We start from the raw sequence: 13,480 nt of genomic DNA, 5'->3' as shown, positions 1-13,480 counted from the left end.
GCCTGACAACATGGGGAATCAGGTGGAAAACCCAGCTGCCTTGAGATGATTTGTGTGTCAATCCCCTGTCGCTGCTCAGAAGGGGGAGAGGCTGACACTCGGGCTTGGCTTCCCCCAGCTTCTAACGGAATTCAGACACGTCTCGAAGCTGTGGTTTTGGTCTCTTCATGTCCTGGCACTAAACTGTATGATACAAAGAAATTCATTTGTCCGTCTCGCATCATAATAAAGAAACAACTTTCCCCAAATGGAAGGACTTAGAGGATGGGAGATCTGGTTGTCCAAGGGGATAGAATTAGACCAGAGTGGGTGAAATTGGGGGAGTTTTTCTTAGAAAGTCTTCTGATGGTCTGGATTTTCAGATTTGTTTTTAAATCTTAAAGGTAGAGATTTGCACAGAGTTTAAGATTGTCTCCATATTTCCAATGAGAAAAGACCTTCCAAACTAGACATCAGAAGTTCAGCACCTGTTTCTCAGATATCTAGACATTGCAGGCATATTTTAAAGACTTCCGGGATAGACCTCTGCCGACTTTCCTAAACCTCGGGTAGCTCTTCCTCCTTGTAACTTGCATCTCTTGAGCTGTGGTCTGGAAAATGAACTGCCATTGTCCCTCCAGCAGGCTTTGCCCTTAATCCCTTAAATGATAATTTTGCAAGCATCCTTTCCTTGTGCATACCCTGACCCACTTCATACCAGGTGCCTGCCATGGGCCAGGTTCTGTGCTAGGGCAGAAGATCTGGCAAAAACAAACAAACAAAAACAAATAAAAAAACACCCTGAGAGTCACTGTCTTCATGGAGCTTTGAGTCTAGTTGGGGAAGAGGAACAAAAAACAGCATTTTAAAAATTGACTGATTTTGTACTTTTGGTATATGCTCTAGTGGAGAAATGCAATGTGCCGGTGAACATATGCAGACAGGGAGATCAGACATAGAGTCTGTCAAGAAATGATATTCGGGCTGAGCATTAAAGGGTGAGAAACTGGCCAAAGGAACAGTATTTCTGAATAGGTGGAACAGCATGTGCTAAGGCCTGGGGGGTCAGGAACGACTTGCTGAATTCAAGAATCTGAAAGGAGACCTGGGCAGCTAGAGGGAGTAGGGTGTGGGAGGCAATGGTCAATGAGTGTCAGGAGGTGACTACTCTTCTAAAAACGTGACAGTGAGGTGTGCCTGGGTGGCTCAGGTCATGATCCCAGGGTCCTGGCATCAGGCTCTCTGCTCGGTGGGGAGCCTGTTTTTCCCTCTCCCTCTATTCCTCCCCCTGCTCATGCTCTCTCTCTCTCAAATAAAGTAAGGACATCATAAATGAATGAATGAATGACAGTACATAACCAGAGAGCTCCTGCCTTACCCATTTTACCTTGAGAATTTTCCATCCCCTCATCCCTTCACTGTCCTCAACCTGCTGCCTTTCTAGCCCCCAAGTCAGTGATTCATGCTGATGTCAGACCAGCAGAAAGTGACAGCATCTGAGACCTGCTTCACCACCAGCTTCTTTCAAATGAGACTTCTACTGATTCCTTGTGTGTTTAAGCAGAGACCCTAGGATTCCAGTAAAAAGGACTAGGAAGTCGCAGATGGGTTCATGCCCTCCGTCCCACCAACCCTACCCGCAGGAAAGAATCCAGAAGAAGATACAAGCAAGAGGTACTTGGTGCCTGTCACCGAGCCCAGCACTGCATCTGCCTCAGGGCCGGTGCTCGACACAGACCAACAGCGAGAGTTACAGCACTCATCGTGAGGCTGAGATTTCAGAATCGGCCTCCATTAGCAACAGCTCGGAAACGGTTCAGTGCGTTATGCTACACCCACACTCTTGAGTATTATGGAGCCCCTAAAAAAAGATAATTATGAAGATTCTGTCACAAAATGAAAATATACCCATGGTAGCACATGGTGTGGAAAAAAAAGCAGAATGCTAAATTCCAGCTACACTGTGATCACAGCTTTGTATAAATTCTTGGCGCATGAAGACAAAAAATGAAAAGCAAGTGGGGAAAAAAAAACCCTAACCACTAATATGCAACAAGAGTGCAATGGAGAGTGATTTCTCTTTGGTTTCTGAGCACGGATCTTGTCTGCTACAGTGTTCTGTGTTCTGTGTTGATACAGAGGGAGAAAATAATAACATCAAATTTCTCAAGATGCAGATTTTTTTGTTAGCCAGTCAGTTGGTAAGCTTCTTTTGAACACGATCTCAGCCTTCAGCCTGGCATTGTAAAGAGAATGGGGGGGGCACAGTTGTAATAGAGACCTCACCCTTATGTCCCTTGCCCCTTGTCTGTCTATGCTCAAAACAAAGTGGAAGAATTAGAAGCTTTGACCGTGTGCATCTCACTATAAGGACTTCAAATGTTAAGAGGAGAGAAAGACAGAGAGAGAGGGGGGAAGGCACACCAAAGTGGGCAGCCCCCAGCAGGGAATCTGAGGATGGGAAACATCTCAGTAGCTTGTGGGAGGTGGGGAGCGAATGCCAGCGAGGGGAGCGGGTGCAAGCAAGGCTCTGCTGGCGTCCGCTCCCTCTGCTGACCCGTATGACTGCACCACTGTGTGTGCCCCCCAGACAATCCTGCAAGGGGAAAGCTCCTCACTTCACAGGTAAAGAAACTGAGATGGTGGAAATCAAGCAGAGTCTAATCACCTAGAGAGAGCAGAGAATGTGATCAGGAATGGATTCCTAGGGGCGCCTGGGTGGCTCAAATGCTTAAGTGTCAGCCTTTGGCTCAGGTCATGTTCCCAGGGTCCTGGAATTGAGCCTCGCATTGGGCTCCCTGTTCAGTGGGGAGCCCGCTTCTCCTCTCGTGCTCCCCCGCTTGTACACTGTCTCTCTGTCAAATAAATAAATAAAATCTTAAAAAAAAAGAAAAAAAAGAACGGATTCCTAGAGGTGGTATGGCTAAGTAATTGTACACATTTACTAGGAGGACTACTCTGCACCAGGCACTGTGCTCAGCACCCTGTGAAAAGCATCTTCTGCACTGGGTACTGTGTTCAGCCCTCTGGGGGAAGACTACTATATGCCAAGAACTGCACTCGGCCTTCTGTGCCCTGGACACTGTGCTGGGCGCCCTGAAAGGGCCTTGTCCCTCCATCACGAGCTCGGAGGTGATGGCTACAGCTATGGCACAGATGAGTTCTCAGAGAAAAAGGAATTCAGAAAGAGAAGCACTGAGCAGAGAACCAAGGATCCGCCTGGAGGTGAAAGTTACAATAAAGGGGGATACATTTCTTGGCAAAGTCAAGGGCTTCTCTCCCAGTCATGGCCCTGTTGGACCTACCACTGCTCAGGAAGAAATCTGCCACTGATCTGTGTGGGTGGGAAGCAAAGAGACGGCATTCGCAGTAAAGGTGCAAGGGGCTATGGACAGAGGAAGGACAGGCACGAAGACCTCGATCGGCAATTCCAAAGTATTTTGCTGATGCATTTGGCCCAGAGAATCCCTGAGCTGGGGCTCTTTGCAATTGCTTTTTGAATCTGCAGAGATTTATGGGAGCAAGAGAAAGCCCTCACCCTGTCTGCTTTTGTGCAGTTATGATTACACACATGCAGGCGAGGCAGACACCGCCAGAGACGGGGGTTTGCTAAGAAATGAGGATGGCCCCTGAGCTTCTGAGGGCTTAGCTAGCTCTGCTTGTGATGTCCATGACTGTTGCATTAAAAGGAGCTGCTGAGGCGCTTCTCTGAGCGCGAGTAAGGGAAGCCCTGCTTCAAGGCTACTTGCGGAACAGACCTGACTGAGTCCCATTCTGTCTGACCCACTGGCTGGACTTCTGATGACTGAATCGGGGATGGAGTATCTTTTCAATTTTCCAGCTCCCCTGAAGGAACTTACCTAGCCTTACAAGGAGCAACAACTGCTTAAAGATTTGACAGAAACAACCAAAGCATCCTCAGCCTCAGGGCCTGGGGAAGGACATCCCCCCCCCAATGACCTTCCAAAGGACACAGGGACAGCACGGGGGCAGGGATTTGTGGTTTATGTGACCCCTGTATATGTGCAAAACCAGAGTTACCTGATTCAGTTATCACAACGCCAAGATAGGTGTGGGGAGAGAGGAACACAGGAGATCTGCAGCATCTCCCTCCAGGAAGAAGCCCAGGGCACAGCTCCCAGCTTTGGTCAGCCCCTGCTGGGAGCCTGTGTGCCTCGTGGTGGAAGCGGTGGTCACCAGTACTGGCTATCACCCACCTGTGAAACTCTGCCCTGCTGCTGGGGCCCTCACTTTGTTTCTAGATGTGGTGAAGCAAGTCTCCTCATTCCCTGTGGTGGGCCCTAGGTATGCTGCCTGACCCCATGGAGTCTAAGCTTCCTTAACCATTAAGTCCCTGAGTTATGGGGTTGGGACGTCCTCAATGAGACACAACTTAGGAAGTGCTCAGCGCTGTGCCTGGTACATGGTGTAAGCGCTCTTGACAGTGGGACGTGCTCTCCTAGGACGGTCAAGGGGATCAAGCATCTGCTCTAATGGTTTCTGGGTTGGAGGTTCCACCCACACTGACCTTTACTTGGGTTCATGGTTGGGTTGTTGAGGTTTTGCCGTCTTTCCTTTATACTCTTTTCCCTGACTAAAAGAATTCTCTTTAAGTTGGCCCACCCTGAAAAAAATAATAAAAAAGCTACCATGGACCCAGAAGTTACCATGAGCCAGGCCCTATGTTCCATGTGCTTCAGTCCAACCAAGAAGCCTAGGGCAGGGGTTATCACCATCATTCCCTTCCACAGATGGGGACACCAAGACACTAAGAGGCTAAGTAACTCACCTGAGGTCACACAGCATGAAGGTGGCAACAGGATGCTTAATACTGAGATGAAATTCATATTCCTAAGCCCAGAGCTATCCTGCCCTTACACCAACCCCATGCCTGCCCACTACTCCGGGTTACTTGTCCGTTGTGGCAGACACACTTAGGTCCTTCTGGAAGAAGACGGTGCGCACACAGAGTCTCTCATTATCATAGTTGATGCCCCAAAGCCTCTTCCTTGGGCCTATTTGGTGCTGCTTGTCCTGGGTCAACCTGTCACAACGTTTTCTGCACAATGCCCTTCCCTCAACACCCAGTCAGTTCTTGTTCATCTCCCAACAGAAAGATTTTCCGTTGTCCCAACTGGCTCTACTGGAGCTGTGCTGATGGCCTGGGCTGTCCATTTAGTCTGTCTTCCTTAGTATCCACGAGCTCCTCATGGCAGGGAGGAACCTGAGCCCATCTGTGTGCCCCCCAGCTCCGCACACACACTGTCCAGCATGAAGTAAGCACTAGTGAGTGGTTGTCCAGTGGCGGAAAACTTAGGACAGATGTGTAGGACCCTGACCTTGGGCCTCTCCTATAATCTAGGACTGAAAAAAGCAGCTTGAAAATGGAAGACTTCTGGCCTATCTGTTTGGAGTAACGTGGTCTAACTCTGGATATACCTGTATTTATTTTTAAAGACAACATTTAAACCAGAATTCTTCAAAGAATAAATTAAACTGACTGCTTCCCAGAGCTGCTTGCTAAAACAATGCTTCCATAGTTAGACTGATTGGAATGCTTATTAAATCTTATATTCAGAAAGGTGGCAAGGCCGTTGCTCAGGAGAGAAACTGCACCGAGGTTTGAATGCAGGGTGCACCAGTTACATAAGCTTGGGCAAGGTGCTGCGTCTGAGAACCTCCATTTCCTCCTCAAACAAGTGGAGTTAAAATGCCTGTCTCAGACTAGTCATGAAGATTAATTCTGAAATGCCCGGCATACAGCAGAGCTCAGAAAATGTGAGTTTCCTTTGAACGAGGCACACATATAAAAATGTGGAAATACCACTCAAAATGTTCTCTTCGTTGTCCTGCATTCATTCCATCCATCCTTTATTTAATCATCTATTCATACCGTCAACCAACATTTGTTGAGAACTAACACTGTGTCCTGCAGGATAAGGAGGACTGAGGATAAAACGGCACAAACACGGTCCCTGTCTCGTGGGGCGTACATTTTGGTGGAAGGGACAAATAAACTAGAATAATTACAGCCCAAGACAAACTGAAAAGTGTCTTTAGGACAGATGTTAAAGCACAAAGGGAGCTAGAGATAATCTTGGGTTCCCACTCTAGGTGGGATGATGAGTAAGGAGCCAGCTCTAAGGAGATTGGGGAAAGGCTATTCTGGCAGAGATTATAGCATATGCAGAGGCCCTGAGGCAGGAATGTTTTAGGAATCGCTCGCTACAAGGTCAGAATGCTGTGAGCAGTTAGTGGCAAGTGAGGACGAGGAAGTGGGCAGTAGCTTAATGTGGGCTGCCCTGCATTTCTGCAGTATCAGAGGACAGAGCAACAGGTCTAGAAGGGGCAGCTAATTAACTGGCAGACTGTGGGAGAAAATGTGCACTCACAGAATATGAATGTGAGGAACATCAGGCAGGAAATGAGCACTTGGGGCTGGGCAGGTCCCTCAGGGATACCCCAAAAGGTGTGCACAGCCCAGCATTTGGGAGGCTACTCCTGAACACAGGTGGGCATCTTGCAGCAAAGGAAAGAGGTCCCGGGGAAATGGCATTCGCGGGGAAGAAGGCCCAGGAAGGCTGGTAGTAGAAGCAGAGCAGGGTCCTACTTCCACAGGAGTGAACACACTTGGTAGGAGTGAGGAAGACAGTAAGGTAGCTACCCAGCCCATGATGCAAGGTGTGAAGACCTGATCACCAGGTGTGAGGCACCAATCTAGAGCCCACCAACAGAGTCTGTGTTCCAAATCCCACCTGACTCTGAGGCCTCATCTTTTTACATTTTCTTTACTCCAGCCAAACTGGAGGCTTCCTAGTCTTCCTGCTCACTGGCTTCCTCCCACCACAGGACTTTTGCATATGCTGTTCCCCAACCTGGAACATTATTCTGGCCACTCTTTACCTAGATAACTTCACTCTGCATTTTCCCAGGGATGCCTTCTCTGGAAGACCTGATTGGGCAAACTCCAGATTGACATGGTCTCATGGCACTAGATACCATTCAATTTCAATTTAATTTTTATTTGTGTAATTATAGGTGAATATCTACCTAACAGGAATTCTAAAAGGGGAGAAGTCAAATCTGTTTGGGCTCACCACTATACCTCGAGTGCCTAGTGCAATGCCAGGCCCAAATATTGAATGAACCAATTAATTCTTAATTAAAAAAAAATGCCAGTTTGGCTCCTGAGTAGCTGGCTTAGACCAAAGTGTGGAGCCAGAATCAGCAGCATCAATATCTCCTGAGAACCTGTTAGAAATGCACATCTTTGGGGCCCACCCCAAACCAACCTAATCAGAAGCTACAAGAAGAGGGGGAAGGAGGGCAAACTACCTGTTTTAATGAGCTTCCCCCACCACCAGGGAGATTCTGATGCTTAAGTTTTAGATCCACTGGCCTAATTCCCTGGTTCTGAATTTATAGGTGGGACTTGAACAGATATACCTTTATAAACAAGCATTCTATTAGGCAAAAGCTAAGCTGATAATTTTTGATGTGTCTTTGTAATGACTAGAGTTTGGACTTGACTTAAAGGCTTTCAAACATCATGACAACTTTTGAAAGTCACAACTTGGCTGTCCTGGGGCATGGGGCAGTTGAATTAGTGTCTGAACCCTAGAGATACACATGCAATTTTCTACTTACGAAAACAGGATCTAGCTGTTGACATGAACTATGAACTATGAACTCAGTCTGGGGATGAGGGTGGAGGTAGAAATACTGAGCTGTGTGCTAAGACAAGATAATCCTGCAAATTCACGAATCTGAAGAGATGCCATTCTTCTGAGCAGAGCAAGGCCTAGCCATAACTGGGAGCCCTGGGGGCATGAATAGCTTCCCTACAATCCCCAGAGCCTTTCTGTTTACAGCTCCCTCCCACATTATATCTTCTAACAGTGGAAGCCCAGTAGATGTTTGTTAAATGCATGAATAAGTGAGTGAATTGGTGAATGTACAAATAAATTAAAGGAGGAAGGGATCAAAAAATGTTTTGTCTGCTTAATACAGTATAAATATGGATTCTCTCTACTCTGGAACCTTCTACTGCTATAGGAAGACCCTCTCTACTTTTTTAATTTTTTTCCAAGATTTATTTATTTGAGAGAAAGAGAAAGAGAAAGAGGGTGGAAGGAGGGGCAGAGAGAGAGGGAGAGACGATTTTCGAGCAAACTTTCTGCTGAGCATGGAGCCCAATGTAGGACTTGACCTCAGGACCCTGGCATCATGACCTGAACCAAAATCAAGAGTCAGCTGCTTAACCAGCTGAACCAACCAGGCACCTTGAGAACCTGTCTATTTAACCCTCTTCCTCAATGATTCCATTTTATTTTATTTTTTTATTTTTATTTTTTAAAGGTTTTATTTATTTATTTGACAGAGATCACAAGTAGGGAGAGAGAGAGGAGGAAGCAGGCTCCCTGCTGAGCAGAAAGCCTGATGTGGGGCTTGATCCCAGGACCCTGAGATCATGACCTGAGCCGAAGGCAGAGGCTTTAACCCACTGAGCCACCCAGGCGCCCCCAATGATTCCATTTTAGATTGAACCTTGAGATTGAATGAATACAAGTTTGCGAGTTAAATTAATGTGATTCACTGAGAAGAGTGGGAGAAGGGGAGAAAAGCTAGTCCCTGCTAGGCTGGAAACCCCATGAAGACAGAACATGTTGGTTTTGTTCCCCTTTCTGTTTCCAGCACCTTGGACAGAGCCCAACCCATAACCCAAGCTCCATAGATAGGAATTGTTGAGTGACTGACTTTAGAGTGACTGTTGCATGGCTGGCAATGGGCTGACACCTTGTTTCATCCCCAGCACAAAGAAACGTGCTTGGTTCACTTTATGAAGGAGAAAGCTAAGACTTAGAGAAGTTACTTGAGGTGGCTAGGTACAAATTCAAATGTATGAATTCAATGAGCATGATGTCCATGCTCACTTTCCTAACTCAGGCTGACTCCTGAAATAAGCCACTAGCCAAACTTTTAGCTACTTCCAGCTCTGTGAAGTTCTTGAGGGGGACCCAGAAAGGTAAAATTAGGCCTCCTGGCCTCCTGGCCTATTTACGGCTACTCCCGGAGCTCTTGTTCTTGCTGATTCTAGGAGTAAACAACATGACACAGGAAGGAGGAGCCATCAGAAGTTTGGTCCCTAACAGGTGACAGTATCTTGCTTTGTCTTCACACCATTTAGAATCTCTGCTGAAGGAGTGGACATTGTTTTGGATTGCCTCTGTGGGGATAACACTGGAAAAGGTCTCAGCCTTCTCAAACCACTGGGAACCTATATTTTATATGGTAAGTGCTGAAGAGAAGAGGGGACATGGTCTGCAACAGGGAGCATGGCATGCATGCTTACAAAAGCTCTGATGAATGAAATGTGTTGATGTGATGGGGTAATGAGATTGGGAGGGCTTAATTTTTTTTTTGAAGATTTAACTATTTGGGGGGTTAAGAGAAGAGGGAGAGAATCCTCAGGCAGACTCCCCACTGAGAGTAGAGCCCATCTCGGGGCTGGATCTCACAAGCCATGAGATCATGATCTGAGCCAAAACGCAGAGTTGGATGCTCAGTGAGCCACCCAGGTGCTCCAGGAAGGCTTCATTTTTAAATGTTTTACATAATACTGCTATTGCCACTAGTTACTTTCAGTTATAAAAGTAACATATGTGCCTATTGCCCTACTATATTGGAATATAGAAATATTGGAATATTTCTCATTCCAAAAGGGTTTGTAAAGGCAGGCCAAGCCAGTGTATTCATTAGCTTGATGCACAGAAGGTGGCACAGGTGGCACAGGAAATATGAATGGCTTCAAAGGAAATTTTAAAAAAAATGAAGGAATGAAGGACCCACAGTAGAATGGGAAGGGTGGCTAGGATATGGGGGTTTTTAGGGAGAGTCTTCCTTTTGGAGATGAAGTTGCAAAGGATGACTCCTTCCTATTCTAAACCACTCCTGTATGTCCTGAACACAAAGACACCCTGAATGGTTGGGACACACCTTTGCTTCTGCAGCCCCTGAGATGCTCTTGAGGTTGAGGGGACTTATGAATGATATCTAGGAGATTTTTCTCCAGCAGAATGAGATCCCCAGAACCGCCTCCTTCTCTTCTCCCTCTCCTCTGTTAAATGACTATAAACTAATTTAAACATTAGTCTCCACAAAGTCTTTAGTCTCTACAAAGTCAAATAAAAGCCTTTCCGAAGCCAGATATCATCTTCCAAAGCCAAAGGATACTGGGGTTATCCCGTGTTTGAGACTTCTGGCACTTCTGCCCCCCACAGGTCCAATAGAAAATTGGGTCTTAGCTCTTTATTACTCGGGAAAAAATACTCATTTCCCTGCTAGTCATTGAGAAGCCTATAAAAGAGATATTTGAGAGGTATAAATATTTAAGCATCTTTTTGTCATGATTATGACAGAAAAAGAGGGAATAAGCTTCCCATTGCTGGAGTGTTCTGGTATTTTCAATAGTGGCCACATAGCTGAAAGTCTTTGCAAGTGGATGCATAATTCTTCAATTATTACTATTATTGATAATAGAAGCTATGAGAGTCAATGCACAATATGGGGATATTGGCTATAACTAAGGTGTGTGTCAAATGTTGATAGACAATTTATTCTTTCTTACTTATTAACCAGTTCTAATTTTGCCCCAGTTCTATGACGTCACTTGGCAGAATACAATTTTACCATCTCGCAAGGATCTAACTGATTACATTGATTACTAAGTAACCAAAGCCTGGTACCATGATGCTTGGTGGTAGTCACCCCATAAAAGCAGATCAGTAATTAACTGACTGGTTACTAGTCTACTGAGACCAAATAATGAAGTGTCAAATATACACTGCTTTTTCATTAAATAATGGTTCTCTGAGAAGGACTTATTCCCAGCCCTTGGAAACAAGGGAAGAAAGTCATTGAAAAAGCACCAATATGGCATCTGATCTACTAAGAGCTTTCATCCCCTCCGTATCCCCAAGAACCACAACAAAGGGGTCTTTTCTCTCTGTAAGAGCACCTTAGGAAATCTTCCTAACACCGTCTCCCATCTTCCCTCTAAATATTGTTTGTTCCCTTTAGCTAAGCTCAGTTTCTCACACCATTTGTCTCAAGTGGTTTTGTCCTCTCTGCTCAAATTTCTTTGGAGCTAGTATGTTGATCACACCATTTCTTTGGCTTCTGAACCTATATTCACTCTCACCTGCTATTCTGTACCCCCATTTTCCCACCCATCTAAATTCAAGCTCAGTCCCATCTCTCCCTGCTACTTAAGTGCCCAGACCAGCCCAGAGCCCCAAGCCTTTCACTTGTTAAGGAATCAAATTCAAACCGTGAGTTAGGCTCTCATAGGACTCCATTTCCCAGTCTTGAAGAATGGAACCAAAAAGACATTTCAAACAACTTTTCATTTTTGTAGGATGTGGGCCTAAATCATGTTTTTGATACATGCCCAATTTTCCAAAGTAATCAGAGGGTCACCTCGAGAAATACCACTTTCTCTTTGATCCAGTGACAGCTGGCCAAAATCAGGTCAACTTGATACCACCTACTCCCTCCATTTCCCTCATTTTTCCAAAGCTGAATTAAAGCTGTTCTCAAGCTCTTGACAGTTCTGGACCAAACAACTGTCATTCTTCCATGTGTAGCAAGAGATGTTGCTTTTCACTAGCAATAGCTTGATTTGGGAATCCTTCATTTGCAGGTTCATCCAACATGGTAACTGGAGAGACCAAGAGCTTCTTTAGCTTTGCAAAGTCAGTGAGTATCCGTATGTGTCCAATGTACTGTGGTTGTATGGCAATTTGCACGTTGTGAGCTCCTCTATGCTTCTTATATTCTTCAATGTCTAAAAACCCTAAACCTTGTTTGTCCTTCATCTGCATCATTCATTTTCAGGAAAGCCTATGTTCCCACCCTGCTCACTACACATAAGAAAGACTGTGTGTTTACTTTGGCTGCTTCGTCTAAATGAAGCAGAGAGGTGGGAGCATCTGAGAAACTCAGAAAAGCTTTGTTTTGATTTCAGCAGAGATTGCTGAAGTTTCTGTGCTTTTAATCATTGGTCAAAAATAAACTTGGCATTAATGCATTTTACTGGTTTCTGCCCAGGTCTCTGGGGGGTACTTAAGATTTCTGTGTATCTCCATTCTACTGAATTGGAGACACAAATGGGATCCTGCAATTTTAGCAAGCCCCCAGGGTGATTTTTAGACACGGGCAAATCTGAGAACCACTAGCTTAAATAATCATGCTCTGAACATAGCGGTTACTTTGAGACTGAGAAACCACATCCCTGGGCATTCCAACCTACTCGGATCTGTATTCCCACATTAGAGCAATACTTGCTAGAACTAAGCTAATTAGGGCTCGAACTTCAGTTTTTACCCCTGCCCCCCAACAGGGAACTGCTGCTTCTCAGGAGGGCTTGCTTGCTTCTCGTCTCGTCTCGTCTTGTCTCCTCAAGCCTCCTAAGCAGCCAGCGTGGCACTGATTGATTCACTCACTTTGTGAGTGTCTTCTGAGCACCTGCCATGTGTGCGAGACCCCAGGGCATTGCAGTGAGTGACATGGGCACATATCAGCCCCTTGTGACTCTCACATTCTAATGAGGGAGACAAACGGAAATAGGTGAAACATTTTAATAAGATGATTATTTAAATGGTCATAAGAACTCGGACAGGGATTCAAAACAGGATGCAGGATTGGGTGGAGGCATTTTGAATAGGGTGCCCAGGGAGAGCCACAGAAATCATTCTAAGTGTGGCACTACGGGGTATTCATGTGCCCCCTAAGTGCCAACATTGGCTGCCCAAGGCTTCACCCCCCAAACACCAGTGATTGTGGAATGATTTGTACTCCCTGCCCTGTGACATTAGAATTAAAGGACCTGTCTTTGCCTTTGAACTTCAGCGTTCAGGTCAAGGATCGCTGCACTGACAGAATCTGTAAGGGAGCAAGAACGGAGTGTGAGGAAGGTGGAGCTAGTCCCCTGAAGACAGGCTTTGTGCCACTCGCAGCTGTTTTGTTGCTGTGGCTGTAATTAACGTGCTGCTGACAGCCTGCTGTGGGGAACCAAAGTGATCCCAAATTACATGCAATTGTAAGAAGTGTTTTCCCTTTCTCCCTTAAACGCATAATCAGAACACACGGCGTTAATGAAATAATTGCAGTGTGCCCAGGTTCAGTGAAGGCACGCATGCAAACATGGCCAGGATGGAGGTTGAGATGCTCCTGCCTAAAGCAGGGGTGCTGATTGCAAGAGTGCGGTATAGCTGGAGGGCAAGAACAAAGACTATTTCTTTTTGGAGGCCTGGTCCGATATTCGTCGGTCAGTGAGAAGTAAGATGAAGAAAGAACATGCCGAGGAGTGGAATTGATGACTTTGTTCTAGAAGATTCTAGAAAGGAATTTTCTTTCATGTATTGGAGAAAGGCCCAGAAAACAAGGCCATACTTGGAACTATACAAGAATTTCTCACTCGGATATCCTAATTATGTTCCAC

The 13,480-nt window shown here is 45.7% G+C and overlaps 1 protein-coding gene across 1 annotated transcript in view; it reads left to right on the top strand.

Annotated features, from left to right (window-relative positions):
• The window catches only part of VAT1L (vesicle amine transport 1 like), a 137,376-nt gene that overhangs the window by 58,831 nt on the left and 65,065 nt on the right, over nt 1-13,480 (top strand). The window contains exons 5-6 of the mRNA XM_044255684.1: nt 9,167-9,270; nt 11,681-11,736. Of these exons, the coding sequence (XP_044111619.1) occupies nt 9,167-9,270; nt 11,681-11,736 (160 nt within the window). The remainder of the gene's footprint in view (nt 1-9,166; nt 9,271-11,680; nt 11,737-13,480) is intronic.

Source organism: Neovison vison, chromosome 7 (assembly GCF_020171115.1).
Source record: "Neovison vison isolate M4711 chromosome 7, ASM_NN_V1, whole genome shotgun sequence".
NCBI classification, from domain to species: Eukaryota; Metazoa; Chordata; class Mammalia; order Carnivora; family Mustelidae; genus Neogale; species Neogale vison.
Note: the sequence above shows the minus strand (reverse complement) of the source record. Positions and strands in the feature narration are given on the sequence as shown.